Source organism: Artibeus jamaicensis, unplaced genomic scaffold (assembly GCF_021234435.1).
Source record: "Artibeus jamaicensis isolate MK-2021 breed Jamaican fruit bat unplaced genomic scaffold, CSHL_Jam_final contig_540, whole genome shotgun sequence".
Classification (NCBI taxonomy): domain Eukaryota; kingdom Metazoa; phylum Chordata; class Mammalia; order Chiroptera; family Phyllostomidae; genus Artibeus; species Artibeus jamaicensis.
Genome location: NW_026521879.1, coordinates 2,821,008 through 2,844,039, shown reverse-complemented (window position 1 = coordinate 2,844,039; position 23,032 = coordinate 2,821,008). Strand labels below are relative to the sequence as shown.

Genomic DNA, 23,032 nt, shown 5'->3' with positions numbered 1-23,032 from the left:
CCTGGGAGTCAGGTATGGGAGCTGGAACACTTGAGGCCCCTGTGACGGGTCTGGGCATCAGAAGAGTCAGCTATGGGAGCTGGGACAATCTCGGTCCCTGTGCCTCTGCCATAGCGACAGGTCTGGGCACCAGGGAGTCAGCAGCAAGCACTGGGGAGTGAGCTACAAGACCTAGGACACTCACAGTCCCTGTGCTGCTGCCATAGCGATGGGCCTGGTCTCTGGAGAGTCAGCTACGGGAGCCGGGACGCTAAGCCCTGGTAGGCGACCAGCACGGGGACCAGCACAAGGACCGGCATGAGAGTAGGTGGGGATGGAGAACATCAAGATACCTGAAGGAGTCTGTACCACTGAACTTCACAGGTATCATACCACAGAAGTTCACACCATCACCATAAATCCAGGGAGTCAGAACAGATCAATTTTAGAAGCTGAGACTAACAAGAAGAGTCTCAAACAATGGGAAGACAAAGAAACAATCCCCAAATGAAAGAAAAAACAGAAACTTCAGAAAGAATGTTAGATGAAATAGAGGCTAATCAACTATCAGATAGTAAATTCAAAGCACTGGTTATTATGAAGTTCAAAGACCTCACAATGAGCTATCAGAAACTACAGGGGAACTACAATGATCTCTCTGCAAACTATATCAACATGAAAAAGGAAATAGAAAATATCAGCAAGGGACAAGAGGAAATGAAGAATACAATTTCTGAATTGAAGAACACAGTAGATAGTTTCAAAAGCAGGATAGATGAGGCAGAGGATCAGATTAGCGAGTTGGAGGGAAAAGTAGAAAGCATCTCACAGAAAGAGCAAGAAAATGAAAAGAGGCTCAGAAAGAATGAAGAGGGATTAAAAGAAATGCAAGACAATATGAAATGTAATAATATCTGAATAATAGGAATACCAGAAGGGGAAGAAGAAGAAAAGGGATAGAAAATGTATTTGAAACAGTAGTGAAAGAAAATTTTCCTAATTGGATGAGATAAAAAGTCACACAAATCCAGGAATCACAGACAGTCCCAATCAAGAGGAATGCAAAGAGGTCCACTTCAAGACACATCATCATCAAAATGGCAAAATTCCAAGACAAAGAGAGAATCTTAAAGGCAGCAAGGGAGAAAAAAAAAAGTAACATACAAGGGAGCCCCAATAAGATTAGCTACTGACTTCTCAATGGAAACACTCCAAGCAAGAAGAGAATGGCAAGAAATATTCCAAGTAATGAGAACCAGAGGCCTACAACCAAGGCTACTTTACCCAGCAAGGCTCTCAATCAAGATAGATGGCCAAATAAAGAGCTTCCAAGACAAAAGAAGTCTAAAAGAATATGCCTCCACCAAACCAGCTCTACATGAAATACTAAAAGGACTGCTTTAAGGAAAGGAAGGAAAAGTGAGAGAGAGAGAGGAACATGGGTACAAAAATGGCAATGAATAAGTACCTATCAACAATAACCTTAAATGTAAATGGATTAAATGCTCTAATCAAAAGACACAGAATAGCTGAATGGATAAGAAAGCATGATCCACACATATGCTGCCTACAAGAGACCCACCTCAGGTCAAAAGACCATCACAGACTAAAAGTGAAAGGCTGGAAACAAGTTTTCCAAGCAAATGGACAAGAAAAAAAAGCTGGGGTAGCAATTCCCATATTGGAAAAAATAGACTTCAAAAAAAGGGCCATAAAGAGAGACCCAGAAGGTCACTTCATAATACTCAAGGGAAGAATTCACCAAGAAGACATTAACATTGTAAACATATATGCACCAAACATAGGAGCACCCAAATATATCAAGAAAATCTTATAGGACTTCAAAAAAGATATTGACAGCAACACAGTTATACTAGGGGATTTTAACACCCCACTATCAAAAATGGACAGATCTTCCAAACAAAATATCAACAAAGATATTGTGGCATAAACAACGCCCTAGATGAAATGGACTTAACTGATATATATAGAGCCCTTCATCCCAAAGAAGCTAAATACACATTCTTTTCAAATGCACATGGAACATTTTCAAAGATAGACCACATGATAGGGCACAAAACGAGCCTCAAAAAATTCAAGAAAATTGAAATCATACCAAGCATCTTCTCTGACCACAAGGGCCTGAAATCAGAAACCAACCCCAAAGGAAAAAACCCAAAGCACCCAAAATCATGGAGACTGAATGGTATGCTATTAAACAACGAATGAGTCAAGAATGAAATTAGGGAAGAAATCAGAACGTTTCTGGAAACAAATGAAAATGATCTCACAACAACCCAAAACTTATGGGACAAAGCCAAGGCAGTCCTGAGAGGGAAGTTGATAGCAATACAGGCCTACCTAAAGAAGATAGAAACATTTCAAACAAACAACCTAACCCTACGCCTGCAAGATCTCAAGGAACAACAATAAAGACAGCCCAGAGCAAGCAGAAGGAAGGAAATAACCAAGATTAGAGCAGAATTAAATGACGTAGAAACTAAAAGCACAATTCGAAGGATCAATGAATCCAGGAGTTGGTTCTTTGAGAAGATAAACAATATAGACAAGCCTTTAAGTAGGCTCATCAAGAAAAGAAGAGAGAGGACCCAAATAAACACAATCAGAAATGAAAGAGGAGAGATTACAACTGATACCACAGAAATAGAAGGGATTGTAAGAAATTACTATGAAGAACTGTATGGCAAGAAATTTGAAAACCTAGGGGAAACGGACACATTTCTAGAAAAATACAATCTTCCAAAACTCAATGAAAAAGAAGCAGAAAATCTAAACACACCAATAACAGCAAAAGAAATTGAAGCAGTAATCAAAAAACTCCCATCACACAAAAGCCCTGGACCAGATGGGTTCACAGGAGAATTCTAAAAGGCATTTAAGGAAGAGCTAACCCCTATTCTTCACAGACTAATCCAAAAAATCCAGAAGGATGGAAAACTCCAAAATTCTTTTTATGAAGCCAGCATCATCCTAATTCCAAAACCAGATAGAGACACAACAAAGAAAGAAAACTTCAGACCAATGTCACTGATAAATATAGACGCTAAAATCCTCAACAAAATATTGGCAAATCGCATCCAACAATATATCAAAAAGATCATACACGATGACCAAGTGGGATTCATCCCAGGGATGCAAGGATGGTTCAATATTCGCAAATCAGTAAATGTAATTCATCACATAAACAAAAGCAAAGACAAAAACCACATGATCATATCAATAGACATGGGAAAAGCTTTTGATAAGGTACAACACCCATTTATGATAAAAACACTCAGCAAAGTGGGAATAGAGGGAGCATTCCTCAATATAATAAAGGCCATATATGAGAGACCTACAGCTAACATACTCAATGGGCAAAAACTAAAAGCTTTTCCACTGAGATCAGGAACAAGACAAGGATGTCCACTTTCACCACTTCTATTCAATATGGTATTGGAAGTTTTAGCCTCAGCGATCAGGCAAGAAAAGGAAATAAAAGGCATCCAAATAGGAAAGGAGGAAGCAAAACTGTCACTGTTTCCAGATGACATGATAGTGTACATGGAAAATCCTATAGACTCTACCCCAAAATTGCTCAAACTAATTAATGAATTTGGCAAAACAGCAGGTTACAAAGTCAATACCCAGAAATCAAAGGCATTTTTGTATACCAACAGTGAATCAGCAGAAGCAGAAATCAAGGAAAAAATCCCACTGGATATAGCAAAAAGAAAAATAAATTTCTGGGAATAAACCTAACTAAGGAGGTAAAAGGCCTGTACGTACAAAACTACACAGCCCTGAAAAAAGAAATCAGGGAAGACACAAACAAATGGAAACATATACCTTGTTCATGGATTGGAAGAATTAACATCATCAAAATGTCCATACTACCCAAAGCAATATACAGATTCAATGCAATGCCTATTAAAGTACCAATGGCATATTTCACAGACATAGAACAAACACTTCAAAAATTTATATGCAACTGTAAATGACCCCGAATAGCAGCTGCACTCTTGAGAAAGAAGAACAAAGTAGGAGGGATCACAATACCTGATATCAAAATGTACTACAAGGCCACTATAATCAAAACAGCCTGGTACTGGCATAAAAACAGGCACATAGACCAATGGAACAGAATGGAGAGCCCAGAAATCAACCCAAGTCTCTACAGTCAATTAATATTAGACCAAGGGGGCAGTAACATAAAATGGAGTAAAGATAGCCTCTTCAATAAATGGTGTTGGGAGAACTGGACAGCTACGTGCAAAAAAAATGAAACTGGAGCACCAACTTACACCATACACCAAAATGAATTCAAGGTGGATAAAAGATCTAAATATAAGCCGTGACACCATTAAAGTCCTAGAGGAGAACATCGGCAAGAAAAATCTCAGGTATTTAAGGCAGCAACTTATTTACCTATATGTCCCCTAGAGCAGGGAATATAAAGGAAAGAATAAACAAATGGGATCTCATCAAAATAAAAAGCTTCTGCGTGGCTAAAGAAAACAGTATTAAATTAGCAAGACAACCAACTGTATGGGAAAACATATTTGCCAATGATACCTCAGACAAAGGTTTAATCTCCAAAATATACAAAGAACTTACATGACTCCACTCTAAGAAGACAACCAACCCAATTAAAAAATGGGAAAAGGACTTGAACAGACACTTCACCAAGGAGGACATACAGAGGATCCAGAGACACATGAAAAGATGCTCAATATCACTAGCCATCAGAGAGATGCAAATTAAAACCACAATGAGATACCACTTTACTCTGGTCAGGATGGCTATCATAAACAAAGCAACAAACAACAAATGTTGGAGAGGTTGTGGGGAAAAGGGGTCCTTAGTTCACTGTTGGTGGGATTGCAGACTGGCACAACCATTATGGAAAACAGCAAGGAATTTTCTCAGAAAAATAAAAATCGACCTGCCTTTTGACCCAGCAATTCCACTGCTAGGATTATATCCTAAGAATCCTAAAACATCAATTTCAAAGAACCTATGCACCACAATGTTCATAGCAGCACAATTTACCATAGCCAAGAGTTGGAAGCAACCTAGGTGCCCATCAGTAAATGAATGGATCAAAAAATTGTGGTACATATGCACAATGGAATTCTATGCTCAGAGAAAAAGAAGGAGCTACTACCCTTTGCAACAACATGGGTGGAACTGGAAAGCATTATGCTGAGTCAAATAGGCCAGGTGTTGAAAGACAAGTACCATATGATCTCACCTTTAATAGGAAGCTAAACAACAAAACAAACAAGCAAGTAGAATAAAAACAAAGACACTGAGATAGAGAACAAGGGGACAGTGACCAGAGGGGAGAAGGAAGGGAAGTTAAGGGGAAAAAGGGGGAGGGATTTGGAGGAACAAATAGGAAGGACACAGGGATGAGAACTAAGGAGGGTGGAAATAGGAGGAAGGTAGGGAGCACGGGGTGGGGGGGCTGGGATGGGAGAAATAGGCAAAAAAAACTACTTGAAAAATAACTAAATAAAATTAATTTTTAAAAAAGAATGAAAAAAAAACTGTAGATTCAAATGTGAGGCCAGATGGAAATATGACAAATTTCTAGAGACATGCAAGCTATTAAGAAGAAATGGAACACCTCAACTGATCAAAAATGAATAAGGAATTTGAGTCAGTAATTAATAACCTTCCAACAACGACAACAAAAAACAGGAACAATCCTTCTTAAACTTGTCCAAAAAAAAAGGAAGAGGAAACACTTTAAAACTCATTTTATGAAGACAGCATCATCTTGATATCAAAGCCAGACAAAAACACTACAAGAAAAAAAAACTACTGGACAGAGTCGCTTATGAATGTGGATGGATAAATCCTCAGTAAAATATTAGCATGTTGATTTCAGCAGCATATTGAAAGAATCATAAATTCACTTGTGGTATTTATCCCTGGGATTCCAAAATGGTTCAACTTGTATAAATCAATCAAGGTGATACACTACATTAAGAAAAAGAAGGTTTAAAATTACATGAGCATCTCAGTAGATGCAGAAACACCATTTAATAAAATTTAACACCATTTATTGATAGAAACCCTCAACACATTAGTTATAGAAGGTACTTACCTTGACACAATAAACATTATTGTGTCCACAGGTAACAACATTCTCAATTGTAAAAAACTGAAAAATTTTCCTATAGGTCCAGAATTTAACAAAGATGTCTACTTTTACCCCTTTTTTATTCCAGCACAGTGCTAGAAATCCTTGTCAGAACAATCAGGCAAGAAAAATAAATAAAATGCATCCACATTGGAAATGTAGAAGTAAAATTATCTCTGCAGATGATGTGCTCTTGTGTGTAGAAAACCATAGGACTATAAAAAACCATTAGAACTAATAAATAAATGCAGCAAAGGTGCAATATGTAAAATCATTTCTATACACTGACAACAAACTGTCTGAAAAATAAATTAAGAGCCTTAGCTTAAGTGGCTCAGTGGATTGAGTGCTGGCCTGTGAACCAAAGGGTTGCCAGTTTGAAAAATTAATTAAGAAACAACCTCTCATCTACAATAGCATGAAATCTCATTTACAATAGCATGAAAAAGAATATTGGGTTGGTCAAAAAGATGGCTGTAGGAGTGCTTAGTTGTCTTTATCTTCATTCAAAACAATATTGTATTCTGACAGCTGTCATATCAGTGTGCATTTAAAAAACATCAAAATTGGTGAACTTTTGTATAGCCATTTTAATATTGAAAATGGAAGAAAGTACACAACATTTTCAGCATACGGTTTGTTAAGAAAGGTAAAAAGGCAACTGAAATGCAAAAAAAAATTTGTGTAGTGTATGGAGAAGATGCTGTGACTGATAAAACATGTCAAAAGTGGTTTACAAAGTTTTGTGCTACCAATTTCTCACTGGACAATGCTCCACAATCATATAAACCAGTTGAAGTTGATAGCAATCAAATCAGGACATTAATTAGAACAATCAACATAATACCACATGGGAGATAGTGGACATACTCAAAATACCCAAATCAATAAAATTATTGATGAAAATGAAAAATGTGTCTTTTATTTTATGGAAAAAAAAACTAAACGAACTTTTTGGCCAACCCAATAAAATCATAAGGATAAACTTAACCAAGGAGATGGAATAATTGTACAGTGCAAAGTATAAAACACTGATGGGTGATGCAGGGGGCAGCACAGGCAGAGTGGAGGATGGTCCAGCCCAGCCATTTGAGGAGCTGCTGTGCCTCAGAGCCAAGTCCCCCCCACCTTGTGATCCATTTTTGGGCACCATGTGTTCCTCAGTGCAATCAAATGAACAACATGATTTCAGAGTTAGCCAAAGAACACCCCCAATTTTCATTTGCAAAGTTGGAAGCTGAAGCTGTTTCTGAAGTACCTGAAAAATATGAAATTAGTACTGCTGCCACCTTTCTGTTTTTCAAGAATTCTCAGCTCTCTGTTTCTGGCAAGCTCATAGGAGGACTCAACATAGTTAAGCAGCTGGCAGCATCTGAAATACTAGATACAATTTGCCTCAAAGCTCTCAGACTAGTGGCAAGGCTTAGAGTAGTGACAAATAAAGTTTCTGTGATGCTTTTTATGAAAGAAAACAAACAGGAAGCTAAATGTGGATTCGGCAGACAAAATCTGGAAATACTAAATAGCACTGATGTTGAATATGAGAAATTTGATATGTTGGCAGATGAAGAAGTGTGGCAAGTATTGAAAATGTTCTCCAGATGGCCAACATACCCTCAGCGTATGTGAAAGGGGAGTTCATTGGAGGGCTGGACATTGTTAAGGAACTGAAAGAAAATGGTGAATTGCTGCTTTCTCTGAAAGGAGAAAATTAATAAGTGTTAAATGTGCTGCCCACTGGTGCAGGAAGTAATTACAGAAAAGCAGCTCATCAGCCAGTCGTCAGCGATGGAGGAAAAGAAGGAAAAGCCTCTTCCCAGCTTCCTTTAGTCTATTCCGCAAGGTAGTGCTAAATAAATGTATGTTACTTTTTTCCCATCAAAAATAGAATGTGATAAACATCTTCAAATTCCATTCTTAAAAAAGGTATAAAACACCAGTGAAAGAAATTAAATCAGTCACAAATAATTGGAAAGACATCTGATACTCATGTTTTGGAAACATTCATATTGTCTGGTCCTGGGCTGTTCTTGTTGGGAGATTTTTTATTACTAATTCAAACTTCTTATTTGTTTGTTCATTTTTGGTCTGTTGAAGTTTTCTATTTCTTCTTGATTTAGTCTTGATAGTTTGTATGTTTCTAGGAATTTATCCATTTCTTCTAGGTTGTCCAGTTTTTTTATGTATGATTGTTCATAATGGTATTTATTATCTTTATTTCTGTGGTATCAGTTGTAATGTTTCCTCTTTCACTTATGATTTTATTTGAGTCTTCTCTCTTTTTTCTTTGTTAATCTAACTAAAGGTTTATTGATATTGTTTACCTTTTAAAATCCAACTCTTAGTTTCATTGGTCTTTTCTTTGTTCTTTATTTATGCTCTAATTTTTATTTTCTTCAGACTTAGGTTTTTTTTTAGTCCCTTGAGCTGTTACATTTGATTTTTTAAATGAAATCTGTCTTTTTAAAAAATTTACTATTGGTGTTTATTACTCTAAAGTCTTCTTATGTTGCTTTTACTGCATCCCATAAATTTTGGTATGGGACACAGTAAAAAAAATACCATCTCTGGTATGTTTTCTTCATCTCTGTTTGTCTCAAAATATTTTCTATTTCTTCTTGGTTTCTTCTTTGACCCAGTGGCTGTCCAAGAGTGTCTTGTTTAATCTCCATGCATTTGTGAATTTTTCTCTTTTTTGTTTGCTATTAAATTCTAATTTTACTTCATTGTTGTTGGAAAAAATAGTTGGATTGAGTTCAGTCTTAAACTTGTTAAGACATTTTTTGTGACTTAGCATGTAATCTAACCTGGAAAATGTTCTGTATGTACTTGAGAGGAATGTGTTGTGTACTGCTGATGGGTGAAATATTGTGTGTATATTTTTAGGTCTATTTCTATCATCCTGGTAAATTGACCCTTTTATCATTATGTAATGAACTTCCTTGTCTCTTGTGGCAGTTATTTTGCTACTTTGTTTGATGTAAGTATAGCTATCCCTACTCTCTTCTGGTTACCACTTGCATGGGGTATCTTTTTCGATCCCTCCACTCTCAACCTATGTGTGTCCTAAAGTCTAAATTGTGTCTCTTGTAAGCAACATATAGTCGTATCTTGTTTTATCCAGATAAGACTGACCTCGCAACAGGACTCCAGAGATCTGAACGTTTTTAACTGATAACAGTTTCAGTTGAATCATATACAAAACCTTACACTTTTATTTCCCCCACACACATATTATGTGATTGATGTGAGAATCTATTTCTTCTATACTGAGTATCCGTGAACAAATTTTTGTGTTAGTAGTTGTTAATACATTTTTGGATTTTACATTAGAGTTAAGAAGATGTATGTGCCACCATTACAATATTGTATTACTGTTTATTTGTTTCCGTATTTACCTGTATCAGGGGGCTTTATACTTTCATATACATTTGTATTTCTGTGTATGTTCACAACATTTTGCCTCCACTGGAAGAATTCCTTTTAGCATTTTTGGTGAGACAGATCTAGTAGTGACATGCTTGTTCAGTTTTTGCTTGTCTGGGAAAGACTTATCTCCCATTCACTTTTATTTTAATGTTTTTAATTGTTCAGTTTTTTTATGCACAATATGAGAAATGGACTTTTAAATCAACTGAATTTTATGGAAAATAAATAGCCAATAAATTAGACCCAAGTTAAAAAAAAAACAAAACATCAGCTAAATGTCCAGACCTCAGGATATAAGAATCACAGATAAACTTCAATTCCACAGTCTTCTTTAAGAAGTCAAAGTCTTTCAAACAACATTGCTATGAGCTGGTCCAGAGCATAACAGCATACAGGAATGCTTAACAGGGGTGGTGATCAAGGATATGTTTCCATGGTGCTGCTTTGATAATGTTGTCCACATGTTGAGTCACCTCTGATGCTCCAGCTGTACTTAGAAGAACTTGTCACTTCACTTGGAAACTTTCTGTTATACCCAGTATTTCCATATCCTCAAAACTACCTTCCTTCACATCAAGTCCAACTGGTAGATTGTCCTCTCTGTGAGCAGCTCAGAACAGTGCCTCCAGATCTGCACTGTCATAGCCTGCATCATCAGCTATTTTAGTTGGCAACATCCTCAGTGCTTTAGCATGAGACCCCATTGCAACAGCTTCTTTATCTGCTGTTTTACTGGCAAGCTGTGTCACAGCATGAGCCATCAGCATCTCAGAAGAGCCTTCTCCATAAACTGTTGCAGAATCCTTCACAGTTTGGGCAAGAACAAAAAGAGCATCATGCAAAGATCTTTCTGTTCCATATAAAATTTGTTGAGTGGTACCATAAAGAACAATAGTGTAAGCCTCTCCAAGGACTACCCCAGAACAGTGAAGGTGCTTGTCTTCTGCAATTATAACTTCCTCAGTAAGCTTTTGACTTCCAAGCTTCACTGGTTCTGGGTGGTCAAAGGTAAAGGCAATTTCACCACCTGTAACAAGAGCCAGACATTTCACACCTGCAAAATTTGCATGTTCAATAGCCATAACACCAGCAACACCAAAGAGCTGTTTGGGCTAATTGTAAATTAATTGCCTGTTAATAAAGCAATTTATCCCATGCTTAAAAATGCATTCATCTTTTTTCTTCCTTTTTTCCTTTTCTACATGTTTTATATTGGTGACCTGTGTTGCAGAATCAACTACTACACAGGAACCAAATATCTTTTTTTTTTGTCTGTATCCATTCCAGTATTTGTAATAGGAACTTTAGCATTTTCAATTCATTTTGGTTGATTTGCTTCAACTTTTTTTATCCAGCAGAAAGCCTTGATCTAAACAGGAATCTGCCAGCTTCTTGAGGATGTGAATTGCCTCCAAATCACCAGAGCCTTTCAATATGAGATCAGCTTCTACAGCTAATTTAGTAAAGGGATCTTTACGATGAGTAAAAAAATTTTGAGGAAAATGTTTCCACAATGTTCATTAAATTTACAGGACTATTTTGTTTCATCTTTAGAAGATAGTATTCTTGGTTGGCAGGATTTTTTTAGCACTTTGTGTATATCTTTTTAAAAACTAGTTTATTTATTTATTTTTAGAGAGGAGAAGGGAAGGAGAGAGAAAGGACAAGAAACACCATTATGCCCAAACTGGGAATTAGAATCAAATCAGCAAACTTTCACTTTGCAGGATGACACCTAACCAACTGAGCCACCAGTCAGGGCAGCATTTTGTATATATCTTACCACTACTTGCAAGCCTCCAAGATTTCTGCTGAGAAATCTGTTCATAGCCTTATTAGGGAGAGGGTCCCTTGTATGTGATGAATCCTATTTCTCTACTTTCAAAATTCTCTTTGTCTTTGTCGACAATTTAATTATAATGTGTCTCAGTGTAGACTTCTTTAGGTCCAGCCAATTGGTGTCCTTTGGGCTTCATAAATCTGGGTGTCCATTTTCCTATCCAGATTTGGGGAGTTTAAGCCACTATTTCTTTAAATAAGCTTTCTGCCCCCTTCTCTTTCACCTGGGACTGCCATAATAGGTATCATCTAGTTTCTTAGAGAAGTCCCATAAGTTCCATAGGCTTTCTTCACTTTTTAAATTCTTTTTGTTACTGTAACTGTATAACTTCAAATTACTTGTTTTCAAGGTCACTGATTCTTTATCTTGTTTAAATCTACTATTGAAATTCCCTGTTGAATTTTTCAGTCACATATTCCTCAGATGAAGAATATTTGTTTGGTTGTTTTCTATGGTTTTTGTACAACTTACTACTTTCTTCATGTATTGTTTTCTTGATATAATTTTGTTCTCTCTGTGTCTTCTCTTGTGGCTCACTGAGCTTAACATGATTTTTTAACACTTTCTAGCAATTAGTTCATAGATCTCCATTTGGGGGGATTGGTTACTGAAACTTTATTTTGTTCCTTTGTTGGTGTCAAGTTTCTTTGATTCTTCACAGTTCTTGTAGCCTTGCATTGGTGTCTGCACATTGGGAGAAGAAGTGACCTCTTTCATTCTTTAAAAACTTGCTTCTTCAAGGAAAAATCCTTGCCAGTCAGCCCAGGCAGAGTTGCTGGGTGGATCAGTTGGCGGGGACCATGGACAAGCAGGCCTGCCACCAGTGTCTGTAGGTTGGCTGGTCTGCTGCTGGTTTTCAGTCAGGCAGGTTTGGTGCTGTGGTCCATAATTAAGCCACATTCTTTTCTTGTTTAAAATTTATTTTATTGTTCAAGTACAGTTGTCTGCATTTATCCCCCACCAATCCCCCCTGACCCCAGCTATCCCCACCTCCTTCCCCTGCTTCCACCCCCATTGGTTTTGTTCATGTGTCCTTTGCAGTTGTTTCTTAAAACCCTTCCCCCCTTACCCCACATTATCCCTTCCCTCTCCTCTCTGGTTACTGTCGGATTATTCTTCATTTCAATATCTCTGGTTATATTTTGCTTACTTGTTTGTTTTGTTGATTAGGATTCACTTATAGGTGAGATCATATGGTATTTGTCTTTCACCACCTGGCTTATTTCACTTAGCACATTGCTCTCCAGTTCCATCCATGCTGTTGCAAAGGGTAGAAGCTTCTTCTTTCTTTCTGCTGTGTAGTATTCCATTGTGTAAATGTACCACAGTTTTTTGATCCACTATTTACTGATGGGCACTTAGGTTGTTTCCAGCACTTGGCTATTGTAAATTGTGCTGCTGTGAACATTGGGGTGCATAGGATCTTGTGGGTTGGTGTTTCAGGGTTCTTAGGATATAATCCCAGCAGCAGAATTGTCGGGTCAAAAGGCAGTTTCATTTTTAGCTTTATGAGGAAATTCCATACCGTTTTCCACAGTGGCTGTACCAGTCTGCAATCCCACCAACAGTGCACTAGGGTTCCCTTTTCTCCACATCCTCACCAGCACATGTTTGTTGATTTATTTATGATAGCCATTCTGACTGGTGTGAAGTGGTATCTCATTGTGGTTTTAATTTGCATGTCTCTAATGGCTAGTGATGCTGAGCATCTTTTCATATGTCTCTAGGCCCTCTGTATGTCCTCCTTGGAGAAGTGTCTGTTCAACTTTTGCCCATTTTTTAATTAGGTTGTTAGTCTTCCTGGAGTGGAGTCATGTGAGTTCTTTATATATTTTGGAGATCAAGCCCTTGTCCACCGCAGTGTCATTGGCAAATATGTCTTCCCATATAGTTGGTTCTCTTTTCATTTTGCTGATGTTTTCTTTAGCCATGCAGGAGCTTTTTAATTTGATGAGGTCCTATTTGTTTCCTCTTTTCTTTATGTCCCTTGCTCTAGGGGACATATCAATGAAAATATTGCTGCATGGAATATCTGAAGTTTTCCTGACTATGTTCTCCTCTAGGACTTTTATGGTGTCACAACTTATATTTAAGTCTTTTATCCACCTGAATTTATTTTTGTGTGTGGTATAAGTTGGTGATCAAGTTTCATTTTTTTTGCATGTAACTGTCTAGATCTCCCAACACCACTTGTTAAAGAGGCTATTTTTACTTCATTTTATGCTTCTGCCCCCTTTGTCAAATATTAATTGACCATAGAGACATGGGTTTATTTCTGGGCTCTCTGTCCTGTTCCATTGGTCTATGTGTCTGTTCTCATGCCACTACCAGGCACTTTTGATTACAGTGGACTTATAATATAGTTTGATATCAGGTATTGTGATCCCTTCTAATTTGTTCTTCTTTTTCAAAATTGCTGCAGCTGTTCACAGTCATTTTTGGTTCCATATAAATTGTTGAAGTGTTTGTTTTATATCTGTGAAATATGTTATTGCTACTTTAATGGGGATGATGTTGAATCTATAAATTGCTTTGGGTAGTATGGACATTTTGATGATGTTAATTCTCCCAGTGTATGAGCATGGTACATGCTTATTTTCAAGAACTTTCTAGAAAGTAAATATTATTTTTACCCATTTAAACAGCACAACTATTTAAAAATTATTATTGCCATTACCTAAAAGGCATTAGAAAATGCCTGGTTGCGTATAAAATCTAATTTAAGAGGCAGACATGAAGATATTCACAAATGTAGTCCTGTATGCAATTTTAAGACCTGAAAAATAAATGGGTCAGAGAGATAAAGTAAATAAATATCTGAGCTATATTTAGGAGAACCTAATTCACATAGGAGGGTCAGGAAATCTGTGTGAAAGTGTGTTTTAGTTTTTGACCTTAGATTTCTTTTTAATTTTTTATTTATATATTTATTTTTAGAGAGAAGGGATGGGAGGGAGGAAGAGGAGGTCAAATATTGATGTTAAAAAGAAACATTGATAGGTTGCCTCTCATACACATGTGCCAAATGGGAATGAACCTGCAGTCTAGGCATGTGCCACGCCAGGAATCAAACCAGCAACCTTTGACTTAATAGGACAATCCCCATCTGAGTCACAACAGTCAGGGCTAGACCTTAGATTTATTAAAAAAAATACACTACAAATAGAGAATAAGAATTTTCAAACGTGAAATTTTATAGATGTATATTTATGTAATAAGCATCAGTGAATAAAATGTGAAATCTGAAGTAAAATTAAAATGTACACTGGCTGCCCTGACTGGTGTGGTTCAGTGGGTTGGGTGTCCTCCTATAGACTGAAAGGTTGTCAGTTCGATTCCTGGTCACAGCACATGCCTGGATTTCGAGCCAGGTCCCCAGCTGGAGACACATGCGAGAGGCAATTAATGGATGTTTCTCTCACACATTGATGTTTCTCTCCCTGTCTTTCTCCCTCCCTTTCCCTCTCAGTAAACATAAATAAAATAAAATTTTTTAAAAAGTATGATGGCTGCCATTGCCTTATTTAAAAAATACATGTTTAACTTTGAGCATTTGAAAAATGTATAAAACAAAGAAAAATTCCTTATCTCTCATAATTTAAATATAACTACTTTGAATGTTTTGGTGTCGTGTCCAGCATTTCTCTTTTCTGTGAAAAGACATATAAAATATTTGGTTTCATACTCTAAACTATTCTACTACAACTGAACTTTTTAATTTTTTTATTTTACTTATTTATTTTTAGAGAGAGGGGAAGGGAGACAGAAAGAGAAGGAGAGAAACATCAGTGTGTGGTTGCCTCTTACACACCCCCTACTGGGGACCTGGCCCACAACCCAGGGACATGCCCTCAACTGGGAATCAAACCAGTGACTCTTTGGTTCGTAGGCCGGCAGTCCACTGAGTCACACCAGTGAGGACTACAACTGCACTTTTAATAACGTGTATTCAAGGGGCATAGTATTTGCATATGTTTCTAACAAGTGATGTATTTTTACATTATTTCTTTATCCTTTAACAGGCATTTGCCTGGTGGCCGGATTTACTGGCAGAGCATGCAGAGAAGTTTTGGGCTTTATTCACAGTGGATATGGATACCGCACTGGAGGCTCAGCCACAAGACTCCTGGGATAGTTTTCCTCTTTTCCAGCTGCTTAATAATTTCCTCAGAAATGACAGTAAGCACTTACATTTGCTCTAGTCTGTGAAATGGGGAGGGGTGAGAGAACATTGTGTGTGCGGATGTGTATTTACAGAACTCTTGCAACCATGTGTCAAAAGTCAAAATACATAACATTATGTCTTCTCTTCCTCCCTGAGTATATCAGGCCAGGATCTGGGGAGACCAGCGGCACTACCACCTTGCTCCACTGGCCCCTGGAGTTTCACTGGTTCCTGCCCTCCTGCCTTCACTGAGGACTGATAGCACAGACACCCTTCTCACTATGCCTTGTGAATCAAAAAATTCCCAAGGTTAACATTTCTAAAGCACTTGAGAATACTTTGATCTCTGAAAGACACCTTAGAAATGTATCATTATTTTAGAAATCATGCTATGTAAGGTTTCTACTAATATGGGTTATGGTAATACTGTTTTCTGAAAAAAATTCTGAAGGTGCTAGTGGAATAGTGCTATATGGTCTGGCTTGCTCTCTTAGTATTTAGAAGTTAAAGAGATTCCATAGGTTCTCTGTTGAGAGTTTTTTTCCAAAGAAATATAACTTTTGCAATTATTTTGGTACATGGTCTTCTAGCAAACAGTATAAACCTAGTTTTTCATCAGAATTTTAGGGAGGCGCTTCTTAACATGCAGATTCCTGGGCCTTTTGTATAATGATTCTTTAAACTCTCATTTAGTAGGTACCGAGAGGCTTACTTCAACACTTGCAGTAATCATGAGGTCACTAATTACCTCTTCTGTAAAATTCTTCCCATTGCAGAGCAGGTTGAGCCCTGCCTCCCCCTAAGCTCTGGTTCTGACTCGTTCTGCTTGATCAGTGTAACAGCCTTCTTCTATTGTGTACTTCCTTCTCTAAGCCATTATTCCCATGCCATTCAACTCTTCCTCACATGATAGGGTATTCGTGCTCATTATCATTCTTGTCACCTTTTTCTAAATAGACTTCACTCCATTTTCCACTATTGCTCGGGAGTGTGGTGTTGACAAGAACACAGCGCTCGCACGTGACCTGAGTAACCCAGACCCAGTGAGAGATGTCTTTCTGCTGCCTGTCTTCCCGCGGCCCACAGCGGCTCCACCCTCAGGAACTTAGTCACCTTGTCCATGCATTTTATTTTATTTTTTATTTTTTTAAATTTATTTAATTATTGTTCAAGTACAGTTTTCTGTCTTTTACTCCCATCCCAGCCCACCCCCCCCAGTGCTCCCCACCTCCCTCCCATTTCCACCCCCCTTAGTTGTTGTCGTCCATGTGTCCTTTATACTTGTTCCTGTGAATCCTTCCCCTTTTCCCCCTGAAATTCCCTCCCCTCTCCTCTCTGGTCACTGTCCCCCTGTTCTCTATTTCAGTGTCCATGCATTTTAAACATTCAAAACCAAATCCTCTTGCTGCTCTGTTTCTAGGACATCACTATTATGTACTTCTAAGTTTAAATTTAAATCTAAGTTTTTATATTTAGCTTTGTTTTTTTAAAAAAATCACTCTATCAGTCAGCTTTGTTCATCACTCTAGTCCATTATTTCTTACCTTTCTTTGGTTCATCTTTATGGGTCTGGGCTAAAACTACAACTGTTTTACTGGGGAAAAATTCACACAGATAGGAAATTGTGTGCAGTACCAGACTCCCCACAGACATCCAGATAGGACACCACGTTAAGAATGCCTGTTATAGTAAGAGAGGCATCATGTTATTGTAATTAATAATATGGGCTTTGACAGATTCACATCTGTCTCTACCACTTGCTACTTGACCTTTGACAGTAGCTTAACCTCTGTAAATTATAGATTCTTCATCTATAAAAGAAGAAAAATAATAGTGCATACAGTGTCATTGACAGTGACAATTAAATAAAATAATAGCTCATATGCAATAGATGCTAAATAAATATTATGAATATTAACTATTGAAACTTCAGTCCTGATTCTTTTAACCATCTTACTCATTTTTCTCTCGTATTTTATTTCCAAAAGATCCTATTAAAAAATCAAAGAAGTAAGCTACAATTTCTACTTCGGATTCAACCACAATGTCTGCTCTCGGAAGTTGTTAAACCCACACTCAATTATCTGTATGTGAATCATTCATTCTGCAAATTATCTTCATCCAGTATTTAAGTTCCAATTTGGTTTCCTCCTGCCAGCTTGCAGACTCAGAACAACCTTCTTTATTGCCAGTCTCTCACCTTCATTCATTGTCTGCTAAGAAGTCACCAGACAGGAACAACAAACTGGCTGCCAGAAATACTTATGTTGTGTATTAATTTCCTAAATGAGAATAAGTTAATGTAAGATTATTCCAACATTGCTTTCTCCATTTGCGAGAAAACCCAAGAATTAACCATATTTAGATTATTTTGGAGTTTATTCAAAAATGAAATATTTGTTAATGTTGACAATCATACTACTAGTAAACATGATAAATCATTTAACTTATTTAACATATTAGAATTTATGGAAAAAATCCAAACATGTGGTAGATTTCTTAGATGTTTTCTTGGGGAATCTCTACTGCAACTCCCATGAGTTGACATCTTTTGATATTTATTTTTTAAAAAGCTGTTACAGCACTGTTTGGTGTAGTTTAGTGGATTGAGCAGGGGCCTGTGAAGTAGGGAGTTGCCAGTTTGATTCCCAGTCAGGGCACATGCCTGGGTTGCAGGCCAGGTCCCCAGTGGAGGACACATGAGAGGCAACCACACATTGATGTTTCTCTCCCACTCTCTCTTTCCCTTCCCCTCTCTCTAAAAATAAATAAATAAAATAGTCTTAAAAAATAAAGAGCTGTTACACTGCAAGTATGAATTCGTGAGAGTTATATCAAAAAGAACACTAAAATAAGAATTATAGAAATTTGATTTTCAGCCAGGCTTGCAAATATTTAGTTCAAAATAGGTACATATTACTCTCCTGTTTTAAACCATTTCTATAACATTGACTATTATTAAATGTACAAAGTATTGTCTTATGTTATTTAGGTATACATTACTCAAAACACGAAATTATTTCTTACTGGTATCTTCTGAGTATTATGTATTTGGGGATTAAGTCTAGATCTTGGCTGTGATGTTGTGGCAATTAGTAGATTTTTAGGAAACATTGGTTATTTCAGAGGAAAACAGCCCATCTGTGCAGTGAGGTAAGTAGAAAAGTCCCCCAGTGCCACAACTCCCTTTTGGTTTGGGGCTGCGGTGGGGGCTGGGGGCATAGAATGTGTGATTTTCTTCCCAAACGCACAAGAGAGCCAAAACTGCTGAGTAATATCTCACAAGTTAGTGAAACATATTTTTTTGCTATTAATATCACCTTTGATAATAATGTTAATAATTGTGTTTATTTTATTAAATTCCTGAAATATTTAGGCAGTGATTTAGTGAATTCTCTAGAAAAGTTAAACATTAACTTATACTGCCTCCAAATTTTCTTTTTGGAAAGCCAATGGGAAAATATACAACTTAATCCTTTTAACCCTCATTAAAAGAAAGATCCTTACATCACTGCCCTGGTGTGGCGGGTTCTATCATATTGAGCCCATTAGAGTTACAGTCCAAATTCTAACTCATCACAGCTTTAACCAGCTGCGGGCAGCAAGAACAGGTTGGTCTGAAATGTCCGGTGTTGAGACCAGAGGTAATTTGCTGAATAACAGTGCTTACTGTTCCCTCACACATGGTATGCCACTGGTTATGTAAAGATTTTTAAATGATCGTGTTTTGTTATTAATAGTGTCACATTTTATTTTGCTTTTTCCATAATAAAATTCCTAATATATCTACAATTAATTAAGGTATTAGTTAGAATTTGTACTTTATTTGTACCTTAAAAACCTTATAGCTGACTTGTTTTTGTTTTTTAATGACTAATTTAGATATTCCACAGGTCGTTTGCCATCTTTCATTAAAATCTTTATGATTTGATATTCCAAAATAGATATTTTTTCTTTAGTAGAGGGGAAGGGGTCTTTGACAAGACTCTCTGTTTTCCAGCTGAGGAAATGGAAGTCCTCAGAGGCAAGGAAGCCAGCAGGGCTCGCCGACAGGGTGTCAGGGACGGAGGAGAAGTGAAGTCTGATCCTTTAGTTCCTAGTTCTGTCTCCGTCTACAGTGACAAAAGCAGATTCTCGGGGCATTTATAAAATAATATGATATTTTAAGGAAGATAGGTGATTTCTTGAGATAATGTTTATAGGGTCTTGAGTTGTAGGGACAGAGAAAGAGAGTTGGTTAAAGAATGCAGAAAAGGCCAGGTAAGGGTACATATCATCTTAGTGTGTATGTCACAAAACATCCATGATGAGAATTCTGGGGACTGAACTATTATTGGGGAAAGGGATTCAAGAAAATTTAATTTCTGCTTTAAGGTGGAAAAGTATTATCTGAGTCATGTGCCTTTTCTTACCGTTGAGCATGATGAGGGAAAGTCATCATCATGGAGATGAAACATGGTTTCCCTCAAGGGAGGAGTACCAGCTGCACCATCATTTTAGCAACTGGCCCTAATCTCCCACCCCTCACAGACTCACCCACTGATTCCCAGAGCAGGACTGATAATGAAAACAAACTCGGGCTCCTCATTTCTGTCCAACACATACAGCTCTCCCCTGTGCCTCTTCCCCCTGCCTCCATCCACCCTCATCTTCTCCCCATGAACTAAAGAGATAATTGTGGTTGGGCAATCCTTATAAATGGTATCTAAGGAAACAGTTTTGAAAAAGAGATGTATTAAAATTGAAGGGAAACAAGTGTTTTCACAATGAAGCAGTTAGCGTGGTATTTAAATGATACTGAATGACCATAAAATGTGTACAAATAGAATCTACCCATGCATGCTATTTCCCACAATTGTCCTGTCGATACAGATATGGCAAGTGACTGCTTCTGCCAAATGAAAGCCATCTGCAAGTGGCACAAATCATTTCTTTCAGCACCACTGAAAGGCAGACCCTTGGAACTAGTCACCTTTTAATCTGTGGATATGCTAGCAAGTGGCAAATGACCATTCTATTGGGAACTGATTCCCAAGTGAAAAATACCACGGTGCTTCTTCTTTAATTAACAGCCTTTTCACATTGCTAGCACATTAAAGCCATCCCAAAGAACACCCATACTTATATAATAATGTCACAGCATCTCTGCCTAAATGAATAATAAATATTCGAGCTCTACACTAAGTGAAAACCTATTCTCCAAGACTTTCACCTTCATAAAGATGGGCTCATAAAAATCGAAAAAAGAAAAGTTGGAATGTCCCATGAGGATAAAAAGGCTAGTGTTAATAATTAACAAAGAGAGTGAAGTGGAGTCAAATTAGCCATAATAGAGCCCAGAGTGACTGGCAAAGTCACCTCTCATTATCAAAAAACTCATTAAGAAATGAAGAGGTGGAAATCCCGCTGGGTTATTGTCACACTTAGACAGTATCAGAGATGATTTTTCAGATTTCTTTCAAATGAAGAATGGTTAGGTCACCATATTGTATATCAGGTTAATCTTCAAGCTTTGAAATATGGAAGGCTGACACCTGCGTGTTATTTTACCTCAAGTGCTTAAATGAGCTGTGCATGTGAGATTCGTGAATTGGTGTTTATAGATATATCTGTACACCCACATGCCAGGAGCAACACCGAGGGGATATAACTTCTATAGTACAGCAGGGCTGTGTGCCAGCCTAATTCATAGATAACTGCCTTTAAAGATGATGAAATAACCACGAAATGTGAAAATGTATTTAATTTTGGTCCCCAGAGTTGATTGAATTCAAAATTATATGTTAGAATTTGTTTTACTGGCTAGTATAATAAAAGAGTTATAAAAGCAAGGAGTCGCTAGCTTTTTTTTCACTCGAATTCCACAGTACTGCTCTAGTTTCTTTATCACATGTACCTTTTTAGATTTTAATCTGCTTTGAATATTTTTTTTTAGAATTTAATGCCTTAAACAAGGTAATCCTCTCTAAATGCCTGTGTATCCTTCACTGTAGATTTGCAGGAACATCTGCAACTACTGAAGGCCCCCTGAGCATCAGGAACCCACACTTGGATTTGTTTAATTTGGATACATTGCCCAAATATAATGAACATTATAAGACAAGTGCTCACATTCCTTGTTACTTTCAGTGGATGGGTGAATATTTTTTAACAAGTGCCTTAAGGGGAAAGGAAGAGTTTGGTACAGCATTAGGAGATTATGCAAGTAAAGGTATAAATTAATATTATCAGACTTATGAAAATACTTATCAATTTTTTATTAAAAGGAGAATAAAATCCAATGAGTTTCTTATTCTACTTAAACTTCAGTGGGATGTTCTCAGAGTTTCCTTTAGAGGATAGATTTTTATTGATATTTATTTAATAAATAGATATTAAATGCTTACTTACTTCATGTGTCAGATTCTCTCCACTAAGTGCTGCTCCTAAGTCTCAAGGGGTTTTAGTTTGGTTTGGGTTTGTGTGTGTGTATTTCCTTTCACAGAAAGCTCTTCTGCGCTGCCATCCTCCTGACTTTCCTCCTGAAGCCTGTGTTCATATTTCCTGTGATTGAGATCCTCATTATGTGCATTTGTCAACATGGAAAATGACCTATTAATTTTGTATTGTAGCCTATGGTGCTTGCATTATTCACAATTGATGTAATTCATAGTCCCTTGAATAATTATTTTATGGCAAAGTCTGTTGTTTTACTGTAGTTGGTGTTGTTTGCTTGATCAAGAATTACTTGCTTCCTTCCAAAATGCCTGATGAGAATTTTAGAGGGGAAAGTTATTTTTCCTAATAATTCACTGATGCTCATTGGAAAGGGGTGGTGGCACAGAGGAAAACTGGTTTCTATGGGCTCGGGAGCCAACAACATATTTTTGCCCTAAAAGCAGTATGTGAGCTCTTTTATCTACTTACCCTTCATTTACCTAGTGATTATTGTCTCAGTAATTGCTATTAATTGGATCTTGGTTTAAATGATCTGTTGGAATCTTACTATTAAAATCCTATGACAAGTGTTTTTATAAATGTAAGATTCTTTTTGGTATATAAATAATCAACACTAGTTTATTAATTATTGGGAGGTTCAAAATAATTGGGCACATTTACATCCCTACTTTACCATTTATTTAAGCCTTTTGGGGGGGTTGTTTGTTTGTTTTTTTCCTGTTTCTGATTGTACCATTGGGCAATCTGATGTCACTGATGCTTCATTGTTTTCCGACAGGGTAATATTTGGAAACAGAATCTTTGGGGGGAGAAAGATTATTTTTATCAACAAAGTAAATGCTGCTCCTTCACCAAGTTTCTCGCAGGCACTATTTGAGACTCCTTCTGAGCAGTCCTGTCTCCTTTCACACCTCAGCTCCAATGTCAGAAGCATTTGTAGATGAGGTCGCATTGAGAACGTGCCTTGCGAAGGCTTCATTTGGACAGGTGGCAGCCCCAAACCCTAACCTACCCTTGTTAAACCGCATGG

At 37.2% G+C, this 23,032-nt stretch overlaps 1 protein-coding gene and 1 pseudogene across 5 annotated transcripts in view; one reads left to right on the top strand and one right to left on the bottom strand.

Annotated features, from left to right (window-relative positions):
• Positions 1-23,032, top strand: part of CADPS2 (calcium dependent secretion activator 2) — a 621,734-nt gene that overhangs the window by 525,976 nt on the left and 72,726 nt on the right. For all 5 annotated transcript variants that reach the window (XM_053669960.1, XM_053669959.1, XM_053669957.1 and 2 more), the window contains exon 18: positions 15,422-15,578. In XM_053669960.1, coding sequence (XP_053525935.1) covers positions 15,422-15,578 — 157 coding nt within the window. The remainder of the gene's footprint in view (positions 1-15,421; positions 15,579-23,032) is intronic.
• On the bottom strand, positions 9,961-11,046 carry LOC119053660 (T-complex protein 1 subunit beta-like; annotated as a pseudogene).